The following is a 26,887-nucleotide window of genomic DNA, read 5'->3' on the forward strand; positions in this document are numbered from 1 at the left end:
ATATCCTAGAAGTAAAACTGCTATCATCCTCCGATCCAGTGCTCCAAGAATTGTTAAAAAAAAATATATGTACAAATTTTATAATTATCAAACGCCTGAAAAATAGCTTTTGTATAAAGTAGAGAAAACGTAAAAGATAAAAGTTCCTCCGTGTAAAATGCAGTGTGACGCTTTAGCCTACCTGTAGCCCTTTACGGACTTCTTTAGCCTAAGTGTTACTAGAAAGGGAGAGCAATAATCCAGTGTTAGATGGTGAAAACCCTTCATAGGCCAGCTATAAATAAATAACACATAACAGTACATCGGTAAGCCATAGGCCATGTACCACCAGCCTGATCAGGAAAAGATGGCGCCAGCCGGTCTCCAAACACAATACGTCTGCCACGAAAGAGTCACATTATATCAGAGAGTTCTGCTACTGAATGAAATGTAATCAGTCCGAGTGCCGCTGTCCAGACGAGATGGGACGGAGTAAGAAACACTCCTGTGAGGACATTTCAGACAGATCTGTATCCAGAAGTTCACTGGATGGTGAGAGATCCCTGTCGGGAAGGGGGTGGGGGGGACCCCTGCATCTTTAATCACATGACTCCATGATCCCACTGAGCTCCAGATCCTGGAGAGAGTCTGTAAAGTCTTCACAATCTGAACTTCTTTCCTTACAGAAAATGCAGCCCTGGAAAAGAACAAAACAATGTGACCAATGTCGACCACAAGAAGCCTCCATATTGGTGAAAAGAAAAAATAGAGGAGATTCCCAAAGCACCCAGTGAGATCCCACCTTTTATTTTACAGACACTGGTTGGCATTTCCTTTACTTTTTCTTTCCATAGATTTTGATGAATTTTCCCTAATGCTCTTCACAACTGGACACAGTCATGTGTTTCAAAAACTATAACACTTAACTAACATTGACTTGTTACAAGGCTGATCGAAAGACGAACTCCATCAGGGATGTAGGTTTTTTTGTTTGTTTGTTTCTTTTGTACCCTTAAAAAGGGGAATAAATTGTGCATGGGACTCCAAGCATGAAAGTAAGTTTCTTACCTTCATCCTCGGTGCGGTTTCTGTGTAGTTTGTAGCTATATCCTTGGGATAATACAGAAGTTTGGAGCACTGGGGTCAGGACTACCGCCCCCAGATGGCCCACCTCTCAATGAATATCCACAGAGCAGTCCAGCTGGGGCAGTAGTCCCACCCCCAGTGCATCAAACCACCGTTTCATCCTAAGGATATAACTACAAACTAAAAGGAAATGAAGCCAAGGATGAAGGTAAGAAAATTATCTTCATCCCCAACATCCCATGCACAAAAGGGAGATATCAGCAGGTGCCATTTGTGACCCCCACCCCCAGTGGCTCTACAGGCTTTCTGGCAGGCCACTCCGGCTGCCTTCCTGTAAACTTTTAAATCCCAGGACAACTGCAGCAGAACTTCATCTCCTCTCCGCAAAAACAAGCTTTTATAGGAAAAGGTCTACATAAGGCTCTTAACACTGCGTCCTGAAATGCTCAGTTGAGGCACATATTGGAGCAATTACCTGGCAGATGACACAGTGGCATCTATCAGAGTAGTATACATTTGTTACTGTATAACCTTCTACTAATGAGAATGTCAGCTGATGGGAAGATAAATTATCCCATATCTGCAGATTGGAGTATGATATAGAGCTGTCTTAGTATCATGTTTGAGTGGAAAACCCCTTTAGGGCACCTTCACACATACCGGATTCACAGCGTATTTCTCACTGCAAGTTTGCAGCATTACCTGCTCGGCGCTGCGGCTGCATGTAAGGCTCTCGGCTCCCATCGTTTCCCATCAGCCAATCAGTGCTGCCGTGTACTGATTGGATGATAGGGACCGACTGGAGCCGGGAGTCTCAAATGCAGCTGCGGTGCCGAGCAGGTAATGCTGCAAACTTGCAGTGAGAAATCCGCTGTGAATCCGTTATGTGTGAAGGTGCCCTAAAGGGGTTTTCCACCTTTGTATGTATGTAATGTATGCTCTGGGCGCAGGCTGTGGGCTGCAGGGGGTTAAAGGGGCCAGGTTACATATCCGCAGCAGAATGAAAATTTTGCTGCGGATATGTAACCCTATTCAAATTCACACTACATGGATTCGCAGCAGATTTCGTTGCAAACTCCTATCGTGAAATCCACTGCGAATCCGCTACGTGTAAAGGTACCCTTAATAACTTTTGATATGTTGCTGCCCATGGTGAGAATAATAACACTGGTCAACGGCCAAAAAGGTTCCGACATGAAAATAGTTGATCCTAACTAATTTTGGGGTGCTGAAATCGAAAATGATGTTCAAATTTTGAAATTGGCTCTAATTTTCAAGATACAGACATACTTTCTATAATTCTCACAGCCTGTGATACAACACTAGGAAAAGTTTGCATCATCAACTGGTATATTGCATCATCTTAGAATGACCAATATGGAAAAAAGGTATCAGGGTAAGGCTAGGTTCACACTGCGTTTTTGAATGGATTTGTGTGCATCCGTTCCTCCATTGACTTCCATTATATAAAAAAAAAAGGAACAAAACGAATCCGTTTTTTTGACGGACACAAAAGTAGTGTCAGCTACGTTTTTGTGTCCGTTAAAAAAAACGGATCTTTCAATGGAAAAATGGATCAAAACAGATGCACACAAATGCATCCATTTTTTGCAAAAAAAAATAATGAAAAAAAAATCGGATTGCAAAAACGCAGTGTGAACCTAGCCTCAATGGAAGCCATCAATTCTTGCAGATTACTGTTGGACAGTTATCAGAGACAATCCCATGTATGAATACAAAAGACGTGTGTAAATGCACCGAGAAGCCATTGAATAAGGGCCTACAGTACAGAGTTCAATAAACATAATTAATTTGTAAAAATTCTTAGATCTGCCTGTAAAGTGTAGTTGATTTCAGATAGAACTAAGTTTCCTATGAATATATTTCAAAAGTTTACAAACAGTAAACTTGCTTCCTTAGGATTGCAGAAGTAATAAATCTGTCGGCTATTAGGGTATAAACCCACACACCGTATATGCAGCATGTTTTACTGCTGTGATACGCAGCAAATATGCAGCAAATACGCAGCAGAATAGATCTAAATAACTGAACACAGCATCAAATCTAAAACATCAAATCTGCTGCGTATTTGTTGCGTATCTGCTGCGTATACGGTGTGTGGGTTTGTACCCTTATACTGTATTCTATACAATTCACAAAACTGTAACATGAGAACTCTTCCATATCATAGAAACTAGAGCCAATTAACATTTTTCCTTGTGATATTTGAATTCAGCACATAAAAATCATTAAGAAATGGCTAATTTTATTTCGGAACCAAACAACTTTTGAAAATTTGTTGGCCAGTGAATTCATTCCATACATTATCCCCCAGTTCGGAGCTGCTGCTTTCTGCTGAAAACACAAAAATCTGTGTGTGAGCTTTTCTCTGTCTCCCCCTCTTCCCCCCTCCCTCCTGAGATGGCTGATGTAAACAAGTCCCTGACTGGCTTTATCTGCAACATTGTAGCTTCTTTGTAATGCCCAGAGGTCAAGTTGCTGATGAACTCACTGTAGCTTCTTTTTCTTCTTCACAAAGTTGCAGGTAAAGCCACACACACCGCCCCAGATTTTTATCCTGCCCCCACCTCCAACCCAGACTAGCCGATGGCCCCCTTCCTTTTCCCACATACCTACAGCTCTTCTCCTCCCCCTCTTTTATAGTGCGCTGAGGACATCATAGTCACATGTCTATGGTCTTGTAGAGTGCAGAAGCATTGCTGAATGACCTCCCTGCGGCAAGGTCTGCTGTGATTACAGCTAATTTACTGCTAACCACAGTAGTTATGCAGTGATTTTGCACAAATCACAGCAGAAATATGTCATGTTTGGTGGTCATATGCCCCTTTGTCATGTTTGGTGGTCACATGCCCCTTTGTCATGTTTGGTGGTCATATGTCCCTTTGTCATGTTTGGTGGTCATATGTCCCTTTGTCATGTTTGGTGGTCATATGTCCCTTTGTCATGTTTGGTGGTCATACGCTCCCTCAGGAGGCCCCAGGCCAGGAGCAGCTGCCCAAAATAAAAATATCATAAGCCGCCACTGCTTGACACAGTAAACATAGCTTAACCCGTCAATAATGTTTGTTTAGCTTTGTAAAATAACACAGTAAGGGTGCGTTCACACCTACAGGATCTGCAGCTGATTTTCTGCAGCAGATTTCAGTTAACTGAACACAGCATCAAATCTGATGCGGTGTTCAGTTATTTAACTGAAATCTGCTGCAGAAAATCAGCTGCAGATCCTGTAGGTGTGAACGCACTATAATGGTGCGTTCACACCTACAGGATCTGCAGCTGATTTTCTGCAGCAGATTTCATTTAAATAACTGAACACAGTATCAAATCTGCTGCAGATCTGCTGCAGATCCTGTAAGTGTGAACGCACCCTAAGACAGTAATACAGCTGCTCTAGTATCTGCAGCGACCGCTTCACCCAGATTCTTCTCCCCGCCAGGATGACTGACATGTTGCTCTGTACCAGCATTGTCGCTACATCTCCGGCCACCATAGGAAGCACCACATCATGTCATTTTGAACTCCCTCATCTGGATCTTCTAGTCATGCAGGACTTTTTACTGACCATACCACTACAATCCACCATATATACTGCAATAGAATAGCCGCAACATTTTCAGCCCCAGGAGGTAAGGCTCTAAAGGGTGTTTGTAATGGAACTGCCCCAGTTTCAATAAGTTACTCTCAGCAGCTTACCACCAGCTAGAGGAATTTTACAGTCACACCTTACAGGCCACTATTGGATCATTCTGCTATATAAGGGTAATGTGGAATTACAATTTAAGAAAGGTTCACACAGTTTAGCCTGATTCTGATATATTCATAGTAAGAAGCGCACGTGTACGGCCTAATCCTTATGTGTACTAGTTACAGGACACTATACACAAAAACAACCACCACCTGCTGCAACCACGTTTATAGCCCGTACATTTCCAGATCTGTAATTCCCACTCTGATCTAAATGTAGTGACTAGTGTTCTCAGGTCAGGCCAACCGTGCTCCAAAATTGTACAGTACCAGACAGACTCGGCTATTTCCAGAACAGACTTATCCTTTAGCCAATTATAGCATCTGCTGAGAACAATCCGATTACTGAATTAACCAGCAGAGCTTCGCCAGATACCAGGCCGCTGTGAGATCTAAACAAAGGCCATAGTGTAACAACACATGTATGCTATCAAGGGACTCAAATGAAAATGGTAATATGGCGGAAACAGTACTTTGAGAAGTGCCGATGGTATATAATAAATACAGTGGTACCTCGGTTCTCAAACTGCATTTTCAAGGAAAGTTTGCTTTGGTTCTCAAACTCGTGCTCAGTTCTCAAACACTTTTTGAGCACCCAGTCTTGAAGGATTCGGTATCTGAAGGTTTTTGCGAGCGTGGATGGTGGGTTGTACTACTGGTGAGTTTAGCACTGGTGAGGCTTCACATACAGTACAGTACTGTATAACATTGCTGGAGTACATATACAGTGCAGTACGTCTTTGTAAGGAGCAGCTATCTGCACTACCACCTCCATGCAGCTAGGTTCCTATGTACGAAGATAGGAGTAGTGTTGATAATGTCAATACAGCTATAGTGGTGCTCACTGCGCAGATTGCAAAGCTACGTGTGAACAGTCATCAAAGAGAGAAAATGCCAGGCCACTCACCAATGAACGTGCTGTATCTTCATTACAGATTAAAAGCAGGCGGCAGGGTGGACGCTAGACACCCTCCACAGGACAGCTGTTTCGCGTCTCCACGCTTCGTCAGTCTACGCCCCTTCCTGTTCGTCATAGGTAAGTACACCTACTAACATGACGTGCAGGGAGGTGGGCGTCACAATAAATTTAAAAAGACAATGTTTTTTTAAAAAACCAAGGACAAGAACATTATATCTATACAATGTTTTAGAGGAATATATTCAGGTCTATACGGTCATTGAGACCCAGATTACCTTGTGCTCCAGCGACCACTATCAAACGCGCCTCTTTTTGTAACAATATTTTATTAATATCTATATTACTTGCATTAGAGACGCGTTACAAACCCATAAATTTTAGGACCGTAATGTCACCTTTGTGAACATCATTAACATGCTGTATTAATCTTGTTGCACCCTGCCCAGTGCGGATAGACAGGCGTTTTTATGAACACACACGGTTTAAGGCTCGCATGGTTTTTCCCAAATAGAACAAACCACATGTGCATGTTATGGCATAAACTACCTGTTTGGTTCTGCAGCAGATAAAATCTCTGACAAGATGTGTGTGACCATCCAGCGTAATCGCGTGTGTTTCTAAGAAATAATTACACCAGTTGCAATGTCCACATCTATAATTGCCTTGTAATGGATTTTTTGCCAGCCAATTTTTCAGAATTTTATGTTTTCTATTGTCGCTTAACCTACTATGAATAAGATGGTCCTTAATGTTTTTGGTTCTTCTAAAGGAAACCAATGGTCTCTCAGTATACATTTTTGAGAAGAGAGGGTCTTGTTGTATCATGTACCAGTTCTCATTTATTGCCTTTTTTACTAGATCAGCTATGGGACTGAATTTAAACGAGAAAGCGAAACCTGATCGTGGATCCTCTGATCTCCCTCTCCTTATGCTCATATTTTTATTTTTCAACAGGTTCAGCTTCATCGCTTTGTTTTTGGAAATTTCCAACTGCGACTTGCTGTACCCACGCACCATCAGCCTCGTGGTGAGCTCATCCGCTTGTTCAAGGTAAGTGGAGTCTTCACTATTTATTCTGCGTAATCGCAGGTATTGTCCGTACAGGACAGCTTTTTTAACATGGTGTGGGTGGTAGCTATTGTGATGTCAATAGGTATTTGATGCCGTAGGCTTTCTATAGCTGGTTGTAGTGATCTTGTTGTTTTTTATTTCTACGAGGACATCTAGAAATTCTATTTTTGTGCTGTTGTATTTATAAGTGAAATTCATATTTAGTTCATTACTATTGAGGTATTCTACGAAATCTTTGAATTCTTCCGGGGTACCCAACCAGACTATGAACACGTCGTCCACGTTCATTGGTGAGTGCCCTGGCATTTTCTCTCTTTGAATACAGTACAGTAGTAGTACAGGCAGTGCATCACAATCTCCCATCCTGTACTGTATAAGACTGCTGGAGTGCATATACAGTACAGTACATTTACATTATTTGCTATGGGAAGGCACTGCTCGATTCTCAAACTGCTTTCCGGAACAAATTAAGCTCAAGAACCGAGGAAACACCATATAATATATATATATATATATATTACACACACATATACACACACACACCCTAAGTCCCATTGCCACATCTTCTGTTCCTACCAATGTAGTCTGCCTTTACTGATATAATAGTATAATAGGTCACTATAAAGAGTAGAGAGGAGTGAGATGGCAGTCATCAATCCTACATTGGTCCATCAGGTGCCAGATAGAGAGAAGCAAGTAGCATCTAGTGGCGACGTGCTTTACACCGCTCCATTGGAAACTTGACGCTATTTTGGCATCTGTAAGCTCTTTAGTAGAGATAAGCAAATTTACAGTACAAAACAAAGCAAATCGCCATGCTAGCTCAGCAATCTGCTTTTTGCCTTTGAAGTTTCCCAGGATTGGATCCAGCTTTTCCAGCTACCAGGGGTGGAGCGGCACGGAGCAGCACAGACTTCAAAAGCAGCAGGTTAATAAGCAGATTGTACGGTAAAGTCGCTCCTCTACTAAAGAGCCTACAGATACCAAAACAGTGTCATGAGTCAAGTGTCAAATAAAGCAGTGCAAAGCACGTCGCCACTAGATGGCACTTGATTCTCTCTATTTGCCACCTGGTGGACCAATGTAGGATTGGTAACTGACAGAAAAACATCATCTGCCTGACTGCATTGTGTCAGCTGTAAAATTTGGTGGAGGAGGAATAATGCGTGGAGACATCTTAAAGCAGATGTGCGCTTCGCATGGCCTGCGGGCAACATCCCGCCCTCTAACTAATCCTGACTGGCCCACGTCCCCCTTTGAGCATCCTCAGAAGCTGTGGCCGTGCAGCGGGCTAAACATGTGAAGCAGAATACAGCAGCAGGACCTGTCAGCGTCCTGCTGTTCTATTCATGGTCACTGTCTGTGGGCACTATGAGCCTATGAGCAGACGGGACGTGATCTCTCCAGTAGGCGCAAGGACAAGACATCCTGCGGCTCACAGACTGCTGGAGTATGACATGTTTTTTTTTTTTTATGTTGAAGCACAACTGGGGGATCATTATTACTATGGCTGGGGGGCTGTATACAGTAGGGGGCATTATTACTGTGGGTGGGGGGTGCACAACAGGAGCATTTTCAGTATGTGGGGGTTCACAGTAGGAGGCATCACTACTATGTTGGTAGGGGACACCACAGCAGGGGACATTATTACTATGGGGAGGTCATAGACTGGGATATAACTAATATTTGGGGGCAGCCCACATAACTACTGACTGTACTGCGCATGACACCAAAACAGCAGAATTACTACTGTATGGGAGCTAATAGGTAGAAAAAAGGGAGGGAAGTTGAAGGAAAAAGTTCAAAGCTTAAGATGTTTGTCTGGCAGGCTCTGAAGACATGAATTGTAGCGGGAAAAAATCATGGTGGTCTGGGACAGATGGAGAGAAAAAGGGAAAGTGATGCCTCAGATCAAAGATGTCACCTGTGAGTCACCGAATGAAGTTTCTGTAGGGTGCCCCAAGGTGGAAAAGGTTAGGAAGTACTCCTGTCTCACCACTATCCTCACCAGAAATAAGTATATTGGCCTGGCCCTCAAAAAACATTTTAAGTTGTCATGTGGCCCCATAGAAAAATTTTATTCCCAACGTCCATTTTAAGGGTACGTTCACACTTACTGGATCCACAGCCGATTTTCTGCTGCGGATCAACAGCAGATTTCATTTAAATAACTGAACACAGCATCAAATCTGCACCATCAAATCTGCTGCGGATCCTGTAGGTGTGAACGCACCCTAAAGGGATTGTCCAGGCTTACAAAAAAATTGTTGTTTACTTCCAGAAACCCTTGTCCTGAGTTTGGGTGTGGGTTTTGCAACTCAGTTCCATTGTGAATAGAGCCGAACTGTACTACAACAACACAACCTGAGGACAGGGGAGGTGCTATTTCTACATGAAAGTAGCTGTGCTTTTTTAAGCCTGGATAATCCCTTTAATGCTTTGGTAGAAAACGCCACACAGTTCCCTTTTTTTTCTTTTTACGGCTATAATAATGACTGTAAAGAGAAGTGACATGTCACTTATTTCACACATTACATGCATGCTTTGCTGCTCTGCGCTCTTACAAGCATGTTATGTTGTATAATCTGACACATAATTTAGCACTACAAATCAGAGGAGATTTGCAGGCAATGACCTGATCTTCATGAAAAAGCACAGAAAATGTCCTGTAAAACATGCTGAAAAACACCCTACAAAGCAAAAAAAAAAAAGTTTTAAAAATTAGAATTCAGAAAAGTGTGAGAATAAGTGTAGGGAAGGATCTGGGTGTTTAGTAGGTCAGAGACTACAGAACAGCATGCAATATCATTCGACTCCTTCTAAGGCCAGCAGGATCCTGCTGTGTATTTGAAGCAGCCTGGACTCACACAACAGGAACATAATCTCATTGCTTTACTAAGCATTAGGGCAGGCACATCTTGAATATTCAGTTCAGTTCTGGGCACCGATCAGACGCCCTTGAGTTAAAGAGGACTGGTATATGCCATTAATGACCTGAATCACACTGCGAAATATACAAATTTTAGTGCTTCACATGGCAACCAAACAGTCACCAATGTGACCAGGAATTTTTAAATGGTGATAAGATTTTGAAGGAATTATTCTGTCTATAAAAGGGTCAGTACCATGGAAGTCGTGTTTTTGTGCTTGTCAGGAGCATATATTATGGTAGGCTGCTACCATGGCGTAAAACCAAACAGGAATAGTCCTACCATGTGCTGTATAATTATTACAGTTGAACAGTCACGCGGCAACACTGTATATGTAATTTAATTTGGTAACTAAAAATGTCATTCTAACTAACTAAAGTCTATGGGGCCTATTCCACGGAGCGATTATCAATCCTTGGAATAGAGAGAACGATCAGCCGATGATCGTGTCATTGGCTGATCGTTCATTAAAGATTCATCAGTCGCCACCCAGCAGGCGACCAACAATTTGAAAATATCATACTTTACCTCACCAGGCTGCAGGTCTTCTCCTTCTCCCGGTCCTGCGCAGCAGCATCAGCTTTGGAGCAGGCTGTCTGAGCTGACAGACCGCTCAGCCAATCACTGGCCGGGACCGCCGTGACCAGTGATTGGCTGAACGGTCTGTCAGTTCAGACAGGCTGCTCCGAAGCTGCTGCGGCACGGGACCGGGAGAAGGAAAAGACCTGCAGCCTGGTGAGGTAAAGTATGAAACAAGGGCTGCAAGGACATCGGTAACTATGTCCCTGCAGCCCTCGCTAAACGATTGTCGGGCCGTGGAATAGGCCCAGGAAATGAGCTCATTTACATCTCTATGGCGTGATACTGAAGCTGTTCCCAGATTTTTCTCCGAGTCTTGTGTCAGAGAGCTCTGAAGAGCTCTAAATGGTCTGCTAGATCGGCACTTATTAAGTGAGCCTATTAGACGGTTCGATTATCCTGCAGCAAGGACTGCACAGAGATTGTTAGCAACGTCCGTGAAGCCCTTCCTTTAAAAGTGTGATAATAAAGTTCCTAAATTACCTCTCCATGCTCCCCGGTGTCTACCTGTTTTCTCCCTGCTTCCTGCAGCAGTCAGTGCAATTTTAGAGGCTCTGCGGTCGTCCCATCTCAGCTGGTGATTGGCTGAGCAGCCTGTCACTTCAGAGACCAGCTCTAAAGTTGCACTGAAGGCTGCGAGGAGAAAACAGGAAGACATCAGAGAACGGGGACAGGTAATGTATGGACTATTACTTTATTATGACCGGTATCTGATGATTTTAGGTCAGGACCAAGAGACACTATCAACCAATGATCATTGTCTTTATTACACGGAGCGATAATCTAGCGAAGTCGGCCCGATGTGACAGATTAGCGTTCCTTGTAATAGGGCCGATACTGTAGTGCTCTATATAATCACTCTTCACTCTGTCCAAGAGATAAGGATCCTGAACAGAGAACCCCCACAGCCCTCTAACTCAGAAACTACCGTATTTTTCACTTTATAAGACGCACCCCTGATTTAGACCACTGAAAGCAGGGAAAAAATATTTCATGCTAATTAAACTTCCCTGGTGGTCTAAAGACATGAAGGGGATAATGCAGTGAAGGGGTCAAAGTTTATTAAAATGACAGTGCCTTGTACCTACACATACACAGCTGCTGCATGCACAACACACTCAGATCTGCTACACCATACACACTCAGCTCTACTACGTCATATACACCCAGCAACATCATACACACTCAGCTCTACTATGTCATATACACCCAGCAACACCACACTCAGCTCTGCTACATCATACACACCCAGCAACACCACACTTAGCTCTGCTACATCATATACACACACAACAACATCATACACACTTGGCTCTACTGTATCATACACACTCAGCTGTACTAACGTATCCACAGGCACACACAATGTGTATCCACACACACAGGGTAACACACATACCTCTGCTGCTCTGTAGTAATGATAAATTAAAGGGGTAGTGCGGCGCTAAACAATTATTCACTAAATAACACACATTACAAAGTTATACAACTTTGTAATGTATGTTATGTTAGTGAATGACTCCCTTCCCCGTGCCCCCCCCCCCCCAAGCTAGACCCAGAAGTGTGTTCTCTATACTCACCTGATTCGTGTTGAACCCCGTCCGCCATCTTGGGACAGTGATGTCATCTTCAGGAGGCCCGCCAAAGCGCTCTGACCGTCCCCCTCTGCCGCATCATCAGCTGCTCAGCCGCGATTGGCTGAGCAGAACTGTGCTCAGCCAATCGCGGCTGAGCAGCTGATGACGCCGCAGAGGGGGGGCCGGCATGAAGGAGGGCTGGTGCGGTCCGGCCGGCCTCCCGAAGACTACGTCATTGTCACAAGATGGCAGACGGGGGTCGACACGAATCAGGCGAGTATAGAGCACTACACTTCCGGGTCTAGCATGGGTGGGGGGGGGGGGAATTCACATACATTACAAAGTTGTATAACTTTGTAATGTGTGTTATTTAGTGAATAATTGTTTAGCGCCGCACTACCCCATTAAGTGTAGGACCTTCGGGATGTAAGTCATGTGATTAGTCACATGACTGTGCTATCACCGAAGGTCCTTCAGCTCAGTAAGTTGCAGTGCATATCCCCTCCCGATTTCTCTCCTGGAGGGGACTGATCTTACTGATCAGTACTGACAGGAGGAGAAGGGAGAGGACTGCGCAGCTTATCCAGCCTTCCGGAACAGCCAGCACTGTACCTGACCCATCAAGAAAGGAGTCAGGACAGTCTGACAGTGTCAGACTGCCCTGTCTCCTGAATATAAGATGCAGGCACTTTTTAGCAAGATATTTTCTTGCTAAAAAATGCGTCTTATAAAACGTAAAAATACGGTAATACTAGGGTAAATGACAATGGGTTTTCTAAACTGGAGAACCCCTTTAAGAAATGTAAACTCACTGCAACCTCAACTGCCCGTGGAAGGCCTCCTCTTTGTATCCATGGATGAATCTCTCCCAGTTCCTTCTTCTGATCTTCTGTAAAACGAGGCTGAAGCTTCTGCATAGATTTCAATTTGTTGCGATCCTCTTTCAGAACTACATCAATCTCCCTATTATTAAGAAACCACATATATTAACAGACACTCTAACAAAGTATTCCAATGAGAAGTCTAATCGAATTTTACAACAACCTATGTTTACTGCTAAGGAGTCAAGACCCACAATATTTCATGTTACAGGATTAAACACTTTAGACGGTGGGTCCCAAAATAGTTGGCAAATCCAGACAACTTGACTAAAGTGTATAGGGACCTTAAAGAGACTTTTCAGTAGGTTTCTGCTGTCCTATTGAAGGGTAGCAGAAATCCCGAGACAGAGAAGCTGAACAGAATAATGTATCATGTAATATGTAATAATGTATATTGTTGTGTTCAGCTAATTCTGAGATATCCTCCTGAATAACGAGGCTCTGAGAACTGCACACTAGTCCTCTCCATTGCGTGTGCTCAGAAGGCCTCAATATTCATGAGCACCAGCTCCTTATGCCCATCAACCACTGAATAGCAGTTGTCTGTCTATACTGTGTATAGGCGGACAGCTGTCAATCAGCAGGTGGAGGGAGTGTTGTGGCACGGAGCCTATTCTCCTGCATATTAGGAGAATGTTTGAACAGAATACATTGTTCTGTTCAGCATTTCTAGCTCTAGTTTATGCTGCTCTATGGGTCCAATTCTACCAAGCTTACCGTAAGGGGATTTGGTATGTCATCATAACCTTTTCATCTGCATTGGCCATTAGAAGCCACATGGGATCTTGCAGGACATACTTCATAACAGACTCGCCACTTCTAGATGTCGTCCCTCTTGTTTTTTGATTGTTCTCTGAGGAGTCAACGCTTCCAAAATACTTGCTGCTGTGACTGGTCTGGCTGCTCCCTGTAAACACAAGAGGCTCATTAGAGTACCATAATGAACATATACTGAAATAAACGCTACATCTACTATGCAAAAGGGTGTCCTCAAGGCAAGCAATTTCCCTGACCCACCTGTCTGACTCCCAGATGTCCCATTTCCATTGGATCCCGAGGTTAGCGATTCTGAAACTGCAGATGATCCTGAGCATGTCCCAGAACATGCATCTTCTTGGAGAAGAATATCCATTAGGTCACTGCCGGTAGATACGGCATCACTATTGTGTCCATCAGTGGGGAATCCTGTCTGCGATATAGGCTGGGGGATTACATAAAATATTTTGAGAACTAGAACTGCAAAGCCAAAAATTGATATATATACAGTAATGAAGGAATATTGTAACTACCAAATCAGGATCTTTGCAGGGCTGAGGCATAAATGCACTGTTCACAGCACCGCCAGCGCCAGGGCCGGCAACACCAGCAGCACCCTCTGATCGATCAGCCTTCTGGAACTCTTCCAACTGCAACAAGTTGAGCTGTAGGGGGGAGCTGCAGCGAGACTGGAATAGAGTGGGAGACTGAGGATCCCGGGGGGTGGAGGAGCGAGAAATTCCTTCCTTCACTTTTGGCTCACTTGGAGGAGCTGGATAGGAAAATGGCTGCATGGGGCAAGCACTCTGCACTGACTGAGGGACACAGGATGGCTGCGGGACAGGGAAGCTATGATGGGCAGGAGTGAATACAGGTTGGGGAACAGGGAAGGTTGGCGTTGATGATGGAAATGTTGCTTGCGGAGTATAAAATGGTGTAGGAACTGGAAATGGATGTGAGGGTGCTGCCCCAGGATACACATTGGCTGGCATGTTAGGTGGATACATGTAGTTAGGCAGCATAAAAGCTACCATGGGTGTAAGCAGAGGGGCATGGAAAGGCTGCATATTGGATGACGGTACATTAGGCATTGGAATACCATTATCATTTGGCACTGGAATTTGAGGAGAAGGAAAAACTGGTAAGGGATAAGCAGGCAAAACTGGATAGGGTAGAGGGGGACAGCTGGCACGGGAGGTGTCAGACTGGGACCAAGCTGTAGTATTTAGCCCCGGCAGAGGGCAGCGGTGGGCCTGGGGTACTCCAGAACTGCTGCTATCCCAGGATTCTGGCCGCACACGTTTCACTTTAGACTTTCGTGCCTTCCCACTTCTCCTTCCAGCAGGATCTGCAACTTGTGGAGCATGAGATCGCAGGGCTGTAAAGGAAAAGAAAGCTTGCACATGTCAAAACATTCTAGCACAAAATCCATATTACTTTATAAGCACTGAACCTTTTATCGGCACACAGCGACAACAATGCGTCCAGCACCCTTCAAAGACTCACCTCCTGGCTTCTCATGCATGTAGGTGTTGCATCTAGTCTGGAAGGCACTTAGCTTCTTCACATCCATGAAACCACTGAGAAAATCATTCTCCTCCTTTTGGGTGTGAGCTACAAGTACTTCTTTGGTTAGCCCAAGCTGCTTATAAGGTTCCTTTTCAGTGTTGCTGGGTGGAATTGGTGGGATATCTGAATGGGACTGCCCATCCTCCAATTCTATCCAGAAGCAAGAACATACAAAAAGTTATATGTAATCTATCTGGTAGGTTTATAAAAAAAAAATAGACTAAGCAGTTTAGTTTCTTTCTTTGACACCAAGTGATAAAAGCACTAAAATGGGCACTATCATGTTACCTATATATCTACAACATGTTAGAAGTTTTTAAACAGATTTCATCAGCGTCCAAGTAGAGAACATCTTTAATTTTTTACATCTGGGTCTATATCACTGCTTACTGGCCGACCAATGTACATTCTCCTTTTAATTAAATTTTTTGCCATTTGTTTCTACCGTGGTTCTGTTGAACCCTGGATTCTGCATATGTTGTAGAGATATGTCAAAGTTTTGCTTAGCAGTGATCTGAGTGTGCAGTCCCAGACTGATCGCTTTTTAAAACTTTGACCTCATCTTTCATGCTTTAAAGGTTCCAGTCATTAAAAAAAACATAAAAAAAACCTTTTGATATGTCAGGAGACATAGAAAAAGTTTTTATCACCAAATATAGCAATTCAAGCCATCATGGCCACATATAAATCAAAAGAGCATCATTATAGATACAATGTATGGGGTACAACAGTAACAGACCATAAAACACTAACTATAACTAGCAATAGTTCCTTGTACCACCAATAGCAGAGAGTAGTGTATGACCAACGCATTGCACTGCCTGTGGCAGCTTCGCCAGAGATATTGCTGTTATATTGCTCTATGGCCCGTTACTCTTACGATTTAACACTCTTGCATTACAGTGCATTTATATATTTTATACTTATTAGCTGTATTTAGCCTTATTGCAGAGGGTTCTTTTGCACCCAGCCCACGTGCGCAATATGTATTTTATTTTAAAGCGAATGTACCATCAGGTACATTTGCTTTAAGTGTTGCATATGAATAGAATGGTGACGGCGTGGGGGAGCCGATGCTGCTGTCCTTTTACCGAACCTTGGAAACCGCCCCCTAGTGGGAGGAACCCACCGCTCCTCTATGAAGCGGCTCTATTAATTCTAATGGAGCCGAACCACAGATGGGAGGGGGTTTCCTCCTACTGGGGGCAGGGCGGCCTGCCTTTAGCTCTTCAGCCCAGGCTGATGCTCGGTAATAGAACGGTGCCGTGCACGGGAATTAGGCCACAGTCCAAAAAAAGAACCGTGGCACCGGCTTCCCCACTTCTGCGCCAGTTTATTCATATGCAACACTTAAAGCAAATGTACCTGATGTTACATTCCCCTTAAGTGTTTTTAACCAATAGCCTGTTGTTTAATAAAGCTATCTTATTTAAAAAATGTGGTTGGTTATAGTGCTTTACTTTTTCTTTCTTTTTGGTATTCAGTGTCCAGGATTTAGCATCCCTGTACACATCAATCATGCAGGGAAGCAAGGGGATGTGCATCCTGCAGCTCGGCCCGGCCTCTATGACACTCCAGCATGGAAAGAAAATATGACAGGGCAAACGGCAATCTACTAAGAAGTGTCATTTGTCTTACCACAAAAGCAGCTTATACACAGCCGCCACGACTTTGTATAAAGAGGCTATCCTAGCATTATAGCATGTCACCTACCCACAGCATAGAGTATAAGGATCCAATTGGTGCTCTGATCACTAGGACCCCCAAAGACCACAAGAACAGGGTCACTTTGTTCTCCAAGTGATTAGAGCGAGAGTCAAGCATGTACACTTCTGTTCCAGTTACTAGATATTAGACTACCGAAGAGAAGAGCCTGTGGCTATCTTCGGAAATCCAATAGTGAATGAATGGAGTGGTAGCGTACTTACTCAACTATCATCATTCACTTGAGAGAGAAGGGACCTCTGTACTGTTAGGGGTCCCAGCAATCAGAACCCCAACGATTAGACACTTCTCATTTATTCTGAGTGTAGGAAACACTTTAGGCAGATTATGCACATTATTATGAAGTGGTGGTAGTTGATGATAATGGCACCCATCACTAACAGTGGTTTCAGTACGGACTTCACGGTAACAAATTGTTACAGGAGTTTAAAAAAAAACAAAACAAAAAAAACCCCTCACATATATCATACAATATCACATATTCTGTAATGTGCAGAAGCCTAACAAATCCCACGTACTCTCCATATCATCTTTATCCACGAATCCTGTTAGTATATATATATACCTGGTTCGGGTTGCAATTTTTTGTCTCCCACGTGTACAATTGTGCTGCTGTAGCTACAGTGGCTGGTAAGGGATACCACACTCTCAGCCTTGGCAGCCATAGAAAGCGGTGTGATTGCAGTGCTAGGAACAGGCAAGGATGCAAGTGTTGGATGCGGTAGAGAACCTGGCACAGATTGAGATGTGGCAGCAGATCCTGGAATAGTAGCAGCGAGTACTACTGGCTGATGGCCATGAGTAGTGCTTGGCACAGTAGAAATAGAATTGATTGTAGAACCTGGACCACAACCTGGTATAGTCTGAGGGTTCTGAAAGCGGTTCTGGGGAAATGGTGGCAGATTGTGCATCATCCCTGACAGACACCGGCCATCTGCATCATGAAACATACAGATAAGATTAAACTAATTTAGGGTTTAAATTTCTGCAACAAAGAGCACAAAGCACAGAAAAGGTAAAGTTCCCCAACCCAGGTAGTAAACTGAACAAATACACAGCTACAAAGATGATAACCACCTATATTGGTCAAACTCACCTCCTTGCATTTGGATCTGGTCATCAGATGCAGAAGAGGTGTTCTCAGAGGACACAAGCTCACATTTTCCAGACACCAAGACACTACAGCTCTCAAGGTATCTAAACCGATATAGCAGGAAAAATACATTACAGAAGTTCTCTAAGTAAATTTATTCTGTCCAAACGGATTCATACCTGAATATAAGTAAAGTTAGACATAGATGGAGACATGCAGCTGTCTAAGCGATACTGCAAGTAAATGACCACTTGCACATTGCACGTTTTCTGTCACAATGTGTGAATTCAGCGTAGAGTGTACTTATTATTTCAAACAACCGACGTGTCAGAAGTTTGTATCTGTGGGGGTCGGGGTGCTCAGAGCCCAACAATCGTTAGAATACAGGCGCAAAAGTGCTCAGTGGCAGGTGCTCTGCCCCTTTATTTCTGCTTGGAGTAGCTAAACTGAGAAGTATATGAAATATCCAAAAGTCTTATTGATGTTCAGCTAGTATACTGCTTTCTTTAGCTAACTGAAGAGTCTATATATTGCGATGACATACTTGTTATGGCGCCCCCTCCTCCGCTGTTTTGATTTCCACTCAGAACATCTAACTAACTAATATGTCCAGTACTGATAAGAAGCTGTTATCAATCAATGTGCGATCACGTTTGACCACTAACTAGAGATGAGTGAACCTTGAGCATGCTCAAGTCCATCCGAACCCGAACTTTTGGCATTTGATTAGCGGGGGCTGCTAAAGTTAGATAAAGCCCTAAGGCTATGTGGAAAATATGGATATAGTCATTGGCTGTATCCATGTTTTCCAGACAACCTTAGAGCTTTATCCAACTTCAGCAGCCCCCGCTAATCAAATGCTGATCGTTCGGGTTCGGATGGACTCGAACCCGAACCCGGTTCGCTCATCTCTACCACTAACACATCATATGGATGCTCTGAGCGGGAATCAAACACCAGGGGGCACCATAACAAGTATCTTACAGCAGTATCTAGTCACAGGAGCTTTTTTTTTAAATTATTTTTAATTATTAGAACTGGGTTATATTTTGAGTGATCTAGCAGCGTAAAGTTCTATTCATGTAAAAAACCCTATCAGGGTGTTATTATGACATTCGGAACATAATCTCCAAAGTCCAAAACAGTCTATCTCAATGCATATTCTTATCATCTCACCTGATAACGCTATCCAGGCAGTTTATTTGTTGGTAAGAGTAGGGGGGCTGCTTCACTGGCAGCGGCTCACTCTGTGCGGGGCAGGCAGCTATTCCTGAACCTCCACTATTGATGTCTTTACTGCAACCACCATTCCCACTATGGCTGGCACCTGAGAGAATAAAAATAGTGTTAGATAGATGGATCATGGGTTTAGTTATATGCAAAAAAAAAACCAGCTTTGCTTTCTTCCAGGCTCAACTCCAAAATAAATACATTTTAAAAGGGTTGTATGATATTTTTATGATCTTTTTACAAAACAGCAATCACTGAGCTCAGAGAAATCCAACAAAGTACTCACCCAAGAGTGTCCATTGATACATTTCCCCCTATAATTTTAAATATGCAAAAAAGGGGTCTGTGGAGCCTCAGTTGTGAGTGTCAAAAAACAGGAATAGCCAGATATCCCTCCAGGGAAGGCAAATCTGTTGCCAAGTGGTGCATCACAGTGGGGATATCACCAACCACCCTGATACATTGCCCATTGACACCCACTCTGTTGGGATTGCAACATATTGGAACATAAATAGGGAAACACCAGGGTGGCCCCTTTTGCATCAAAGTCTAACTCAGTTGAGAGTATTGCGACATGACAAAGGTTTACCAAAGCCAGGCATCCATCCACAGACAGCTGTTTCGGGGTATTTGCCCTCATCAGTGTGGAGCAGGATTCTGGCTAATAGTCTTTTTACTCCTAGGTCTGTAACCAGGACAAGGTGACATCCTCTACCTCTAGAGTAAAGAAGGTTTCACCACCAGCACAGACGCGGATTCTTTACTGCAAGACCAGTCAGACTATGGAACGCTCTGATGTTGTAAAGGCTAGCTTCTGACTCGTGTCACGTGTCATTTTCCTCACCTGCTTCAGGGCTGCCCTCAACACTCTGGTGACCTTTAGTTTCCAGGCTGCTAGAGCTCAGATCTTTTGATCTACGACCTGGATGAGTTTCCTGCAAGTATAATGGGAAGGGTTAAATAAAGTACCATAATATCCATCAATATCTGCAGTTATATATCTACTAGACTTGTATCTCAAACTAGGGGTCATATGTAAAATCTAGTGCATAGAAAAAGTGATATTCCCTATGGTTACCATTTAGAGCAGCAAATGCGTCATATTCATGTTTCGCTAACGCATCAATTGATTGTCTATCAGTCAGCAAATTGATTGCCCCTCTGTATTGTATGACGTAGCAAATTGGTTAATCAATTGCTTCCCATCCGTGTATAACAGTGTGGCACTACTTCTCTTACATGAGCCTCTGGGTGAGCCCCTGTATTTAATAACCTCACATATAAGGAGTAGTTTCTGCTTGCAAGACACTGTTCCTATTACCATTTTGCACATAATACACAGACAGCAGTGCATTTAATATTGCATTTAGCATACGGGAACCCTCTGTGATGGCTTTAAACTGTCATATGCATTATACAGGAGTCAGTCTACACGTTGCATGCTGTATTAATCACAGACGCAGAGTCAGATTCCAAACACCCACTCGCGAGAATATGGCATCATCCACTTCAAAATAGCACCCCCCTCTTGTGATGACGCACATAGCCTGTGCCGTACTTCAAAAAAAAAAAAAAAAAAACATTGGTATGCTTCAGGTCTGACGCACATTCATGCAGGTGGGCCACTCTCACTATGTCTATCATATAGATGGATTAAACTGCATGCTGTCACTGGGAATAGAGCCCATAGTCTGCTATCTGCCCACACAAGGCGAGTGGGAAGACGACAAGGAATGGGGAAGCACAAGGAGGAGGGGAGCAGCGGCAAGAGTGTAGGACTCAGCCGGAGAGCCTCAAGGTTCCGGTGTTCTACATGATTACATATCACCCTTAGGAAGAAAGAACAATCTTTATACTAATCTGTATTGCGGCTAAGAGAAAGGATTAAGAGCTGATCAGGAGAGGGAAATGATAATGCATATGCATGAAGACAAGTAAAGGGGATGGATTAGTGGGTATCAGATTAAAAGGGAAGGTGGAGGGTGAATAAATTAGGGGAATAAGGAAATAAATGAGGGAGGGAGAAATAATGTGGTATAATAAGTCAATGTGATAAACAACATCAATCTGGCCACTCATTCCACTTACACGTTTCTCTTTAATGTCTTCATTGAGGTTTCCATTACTATCACTGGATGAAGCTCCACTCATCGGGTTTTCATGGGATCCATTGCTGCCCAAACTCCCATATCCACTGGAGCCACTGTTTTGGACAGGCTGATGGGACACAGAGTATGCATTAGCCTCTTAAAATGCCATACATTTCCAATAACTCTTGGCTAACAGCAATCTCTCTCGACCTTACCATGCACAGCATGGCAGAACATTCATGTGTTCTCGATGGGAAGGGGTAAGCCACAGCCAGAGTGCTCTGGTACCGGCTTAATCTTTCAGTGGAAATCCAACAACCCCAACCCTTCTCTCTATCCATCTAATCTGTCGCTAGAGAGTCAGGAGGCTGCCATACACCTTCAATAATTGTTCGGCCGGTGGTCATCTAGCCGATGGTGTACTAGCACCAGAAGCAAAGTGAGTGGTGATAGCAATCACCGCTCACTGTACAAAAAGTGAGGGACAGCACGATTGTGTCAGACAGCTGCCCACCCCGGGTATACAGGGGTACAAGGATATACAGTACACAGGGGGAACGGGTCCCTGCTTTGCATAGCACACAAGTTGGTGGCAGCAGAGGGGCAGTGTTGCCCCTAACTGGTGCCAGCCAACAGAAGTATATATGTGCATTTAAATAAAAAAAAAACTTACAAAGTAATATAACTTTATTAAAGCAATGTATTAAACATAATTTTTTGCGTCTCCAAAATACCCCTTTAAGTTTTGGCAGTTTTTAGAAGCAGATTTTAGGAGGGCAACTATTTGGATGTATAAAGCATTAAGGCTCTTGGCATGTGGGAAAAGCTATTAAAATGTAACATGACTTGCATTGGATTACTCTAATACATGCCGAAAATACAAGCTGGCAAGTGAGAAATTACGAGGAATGGGATCGCCCACAAAATGCAGTGGGAGTAATAAAAGTTCATTTATCTTAAAAAGAAGAAAAGTATTGATCACCGAGGCATTGTCTTATGCCTTCATTAAGTTCTGTAGGTTCTTGGTCATAGTGTCTTTTACAAAAGCTGGGGGTAAACCAATACGGAGGCTACTACAGATAAAACATCAGACCTTTATAAGCCTTCCTGGACTTCTGCTGATAATGGAAGCAGCACTGGTATCTCTGCTGTCCGCTGCTACAGACACAGTAACTGCGGTCATACTGATCATCACTAAAAATGCCAATATCATAGGGGAGGAGGACAACTCAAAGATGTTAATATTAGTAAAACATTGGTGCCTGGAGGCAGACATGTGGGATCCTATACCAGTGAATGTGATATAAATATTTAGCAACAGCATCACAGCAATCACCTGCATAAGAAGTTGATGTATTTGCTCTGTGAGCTCTTGAATATCTGGTTGAAGTGACCGATCTGCTGAGCACACGGGAGCAGTGAACACGTCTTCATTAACAGGACCCCTTATATATATATATTAAAAAAAAAATAATAATAATAAATATGTCCCACAGGAGACCGCAAATTGACTATACATGATATATACACAAAGCGTAGGCCGAACTCACATCCTGACTTTGTGTCTGCCAATGATGAAAGACACTTTGCGACTCCAGGGGTTGATGAAGCTGGACCAGCTGGTGTCTATGGTGATGTACTCTCCATTCCTTGCACAAAATCGTATCGGAGAAAAGTCAAAGGGCTGTCCTCCAAACTGCAGAACTGAGGAGGAGAAGAAAATCATGGACAGGGGAATTGTATTCTTTATCCTATTGGCGCCATCACACTTATAGCTGTAAAGCAGTCACTATCTAGCTGATAAAGTACGACACACAATAATTTTTTAAGGGGCTTTCTATAAATCAAAATGTATCAGCTATCCACAGGAGAGCGATAGCAAAAGGAAAAATGTTCCAGCACCTTGATCCTGTAAAGTTCCAACTTTATTAATGCAAGGGTCTTGTTAAAATATATACCAAAAACAAATCATCAGTCTGCTGCCTTTAACTGACTGCCGCTGCTTCCCAGGGGCCTGAAAAAGCTGGATCCTATCCTGGGAAACTTCTCCCAGTTTCCCAGGACTGGATACAGCTTTGCCCAGCACCTGGGGAAGAGCAGAACTGAGTAGGCAGCCGGCTGATGAGCAGATTATGAAGCCATTTGCTTTGTTATTACTGTGAATTTGCCCAGTTTTTCTAGTTGTAACACCACTGCACATCTACAGACGCTAGTAAGCAGAGGTCCCCGCATAACTTCATAGCCTGGATATGAAAGGCAGTATATAGACTAACACCACACATGTGTGGAGAGCAATGTAGGATCAGAATTTTTAAGCTCTAGTCTGCAAGGGGTTCTTCTGTTATTCTAATACTTTGCAGGTTGTGTGGTAAAATAAAAATAAAAAAGTGATTCACCTAACTGCAATTCCCATTTCACCACTTTCTGTTCCTCCACTCATCAACTTTACACCACTAATCCCTGGCCACAGTAGTGTCCTACCTTAGTGACTGGCTGAGGGGGCAGGTCCTGCTGAGACAAGTGAATGATGGTTGACCTCATTTAGATCAACCAAAACACAGCAGAGACACAATCACGTGTTTCTCAACGTCAGTGACTCTAGGAACATTGCCCCCTAAAAATTCTGCGGAGACACAGTCATGTGTTTCTCAACGTCAGTGAGCTAGCCAGACATTCTAACAGGAAGGAACAGCCAAGTCAAGGGGGGGTATCCAGTCCAGGAAAGCACCTTCCAACAAACCACAGTCAAGCATGACATAACCTGGGAATTATCCAAGACAGGTATCCATCCAGAGACAACTGTTTCAGGGTATTTGCCCCTCATCAGTGTGGAGCAGGCAGAATTCTGGCTAATGGAAGAAAAGCCAAGTAAGTGCATTCAAAGGAATAACTGCTGTCTTGTGGATGGATACCTTGTTTGGGTAGTTCCTAGGTCATGTCATGCTAGTTAAAAGGTGGTTTCCTTGACTGCAGATCCCCCTCTGCTTCGTTGCTCCTTGCCGGTAGAAGGTCTGGCTAGCTCACTGATGTTGAGAAATATATGATGGTGTCTCACAGTATTTTTGCATAACTGCTAAGACAAGTGGCTGACATGGAACTGGGTTGGAAGGTGCTGGAACAAGAACTGTGAAGGACCCGGGTAGAAGAGTAGCATTTATTTTTACCGCACCCAAGCAAAATATAAAACATTTTAGGATACCGAGATACTATTTTCCCTGTCAGGTGTACTTGAGAATTGAAATTCGTAGAGGAGCATATCTCTGTCAGAGGAGGACAAAACTACACCTGAATGGTGGCCAATAGCTATGCAATACTGCTGGTATTACCTGCAAACTAATGGGGGCCACTGCATGAGGGGTTGGTTTCATTCCTATGTGGGGGCCATGATGTTAGAACATACCTTTACTGCTCTGTTAAAACTTTCAGAAACAGATACGTTTGGTAAAACTTATAGACTGTGATGCTTTATGAATACAGTGACTGTTCTGCAGTAATAAATGGACACAATATACACATACTCTTCTTGTGCACGGCCAGCATGAGGGGCCGATCACTCGGATGCAAATGCAGAATGATGGGCTTGCCAATGAGATCCTGGGGAAGGTAGCCCAACAGGGGCACGGCTCTGTGGGAAGCAAAGCACAACCATAAGGCGAAAAAGAAATAAAACCAACAGATTTAATCCGGATGGTAATGTCTGAGCGATCAACTTACCTTTCATCGACGTCCTGGAACAAACAGCTTGGGGTGTGAGTGGTGGTGAAGATGCGTTTATCTGCGGGGATCCGAGGAGCTAAAACAAAAAACAAGAAAGGAACACAATTTCCTCATCTTCAACAAGGCACCTGACTATCACAGAACGCGGTCCCCTACTGATCTTTGCGGCTTCAATATAACACGTAAGTCTGAGGTCTAATGCAACTTACTAAAAATATCAGCAAGATGATCACAAGTCTCTCACCGCACATCACAGGATAATACGGTCATGTGATGTTTTGCAAGGGGATATTTGCAAACATGTCTCTGGGATCAAACAGGAAACAGCGTGATGCTGGGGCCCTGCTGCTCCAGCATTAGCAGAGATGAGAGCTAAAGCTGCTTCTTACTGAGCAGCAGCCAGACAGGAAAAGAAGAACATCTTATAACGTGATAAGTGGGAACCACTTTGCCACTACCTGGATGCTCAGATGTTTCCCGAGAGAGGGAAGATAAAAGTGCCATTACCAGGACTATTTCCCCAAGTAAAACATATCACATGAGTGCTCAGTAGACGGCTGGTGCTATACAGTCACCATGCCCTACATTAGTGATGGGGAACCTATGGCCCTCCAGCTGTTGCCAAACTACAATTCCTACCATGCCTTGCTGTTCAAGCATTATGGAAATTGTAGTTTTGCAACATCTGGAAGACGGAAGGTTCGCCATCCCTACTCTACACAGTCTGGTAACTTGATAGGTATACGTACCTTCATACCCAGAGTGGACTCTTTCTGCAAACAGTATACAGCACAACTGCTCAGCAGCGCTCTCCTCGGCCTGGACACGGATCAAATATGGCGTCAGGCGGAACGGTTGGTAAGATAATTCCTTTCGAGACTCACGCCCGCAGCTGAAAAACAAGGAACAAGTTAAACGGACTGCAAAAAAGCAGTGGGAACCACATTTTCCAACTACATTTTTTTTAATTAAAATTTCAGGAAATTATTATGGGGGCAGCCACCTTGCCTGAGCTGTTTTTAACAGCGTTTAGAGATATGCTTTACAGCAAGACACATGCACAGACACAATACCATACTTTGTGACCTATGTGGAGGTAATTTCTTAGGGAGGGGGAGGCTGAGCGCTGAGCGACAACTATTGTGAACAGTGGTAGATCCTTGTTATCTCTAGGCTTTCACTACAATCCTGTCTGTGATAAGGCAGAGATTGATAGAAAATGATCTCTACAAAACGGAAAGTCCCAGACTAAAAACTTAAAAAGCATATTGGAAAAGAAAAAAAAATATAAAAACGAATTTTCCTAAAATAATATGCTCAACATGAAAACCTGATTTAAAAGGCGGTAGTTCAGCATTTTTTTTCTTCAAATAAACTGGTGCCAGAGATGTCTAATTTACTTCTATTAAAAAAAATAATAATCTCAAGTATTTCAGTACTTATCAGCTGCTGTATGTCCTGCAGGAAGTGGTGTATTCTTTCCAGCCTGACACAGTACTCTCTGCTGCCACCTCTGTTTGTGAAAGGAACTGTCCAGAGCAGTAAAAAATTCCCATAGAAAACCTCTCCTGCTCTGGACAGTTCCTGTCAAGGACAGAGATGTCAGCAGAGAGCACTGTGTCAGACTAAAAAGAAAACACCATCTTCTGCAGGACTGGACTGGAGATTTTTAAATAGAAGTAAATTACGAATCTATATAACTTTCTAAAACCAGTTGATTTTAAAGAAGAAGATTTTTTCTGGAGCATCCATTTAATGGGGTTATCCTGTTAGGTAAAGTACATATTAAATCATCCCCTCTCCTGGAGACTTAAAATTTATTTCATACGTGTCATTACCTTATCAGTCTCCTTCCCCAGTTCTGAGGCTGTTGCTTTTGCTGAAGAAAATTGTGTGTGATCTTCCCCATCCTCTCTCCTC

General features: G+C 43.3%; 1 protein-coding gene and 1 long non-coding RNA gene across 6 annotated transcripts in view; one reads left to right on the top strand and one right to left on the bottom strand.

The window, feature by feature from the left end:
• Positions 1–249: 249 nt before the first annotated feature.
• PER2 (period circadian regulator 2) overlaps positions 250–26,887 on the bottom strand; it is a 56,344-nt gene continuing 29,706 nt past the window's right edge. For 3 of the 5 annotated variants that reach the window (XM_069975553.1, XM_069975551.1, XM_069975552.1), the window contains exons 8-23: positions 25,717–25,859; positions 24,965–25,043; positions 24,769–24,875; positions 22,801–22,954; positions 22,587–22,695; positions 21,249–21,377; positions 20,005–20,095; positions 19,107–19,257; positions 17,934–18,034; positions 17,403–17,771; positions 15,050–15,262; positions 14,077–14,921; positions 13,805–13,988; positions 13,505–13,694; positions 12,719–12,869; positions 250–676 (exon numbers count right to left, since the gene is read on the bottom strand). In XM_069975553.1, the coding sequence (XP_069831654.1) occupies positions 578–676; positions 12,719–12,869; positions 13,505–13,694; positions 13,805–13,988; positions 14,077–14,921; positions 15,050–15,262; positions 17,403–17,771; positions 17,934–18,034; positions 19,107–19,257; positions 20,005–20,095; positions 21,249–21,377; positions 22,587–22,695; positions 22,801–22,954; positions 24,769–24,875; positions 24,965–25,043; positions 25,717–25,859 (3,115 nt within the window). In that variant the 3' untranslated portion in view covers positions 250–577. The remainder of the gene's footprint in view (positions 677–12,718; positions 12,870–13,504; positions 13,695–13,804; positions 13,989–14,076; positions 14,922–15,049; positions 15,263–17,402; positions 17,772–17,933; positions 18,035–19,106; positions 19,258–20,004; positions 20,096–21,248; positions 21,378–22,586; positions 22,696–22,800; positions 22,955–24,768; positions 24,876–24,964; positions 25,044–25,716; positions 25,860–26,887) is intronic. The other 2 variants (XM_069975554.1, XM_069975555.1) reach the window with 2 other exon arrangements.
• LOC138795876 (uncharacterized) lies at positions 5,769–20,009 on the top strand. The gene is made up of 3 exons (XR_011363679.1): positions 5,769–5,866; positions 6,704–6,799; positions 19,844–20,009. It is a non-coding gene; the product is annotated as an uncharacterized lncRNA (long non-coding RNA).

The sequence above is a fragment of the Dendropsophus ebraccatus genome, chromosome 6 (genome assembly GCF_027789765.1).
Source record: "Dendropsophus ebraccatus isolate aDenEbr1 chromosome 6, aDenEbr1.pat, whole genome shotgun sequence".
Lineage (NCBI taxonomy): Eukaryota > Metazoa > Chordata > Amphibia > Anura > Hylidae > Dendropsophus > Dendropsophus ebraccatus.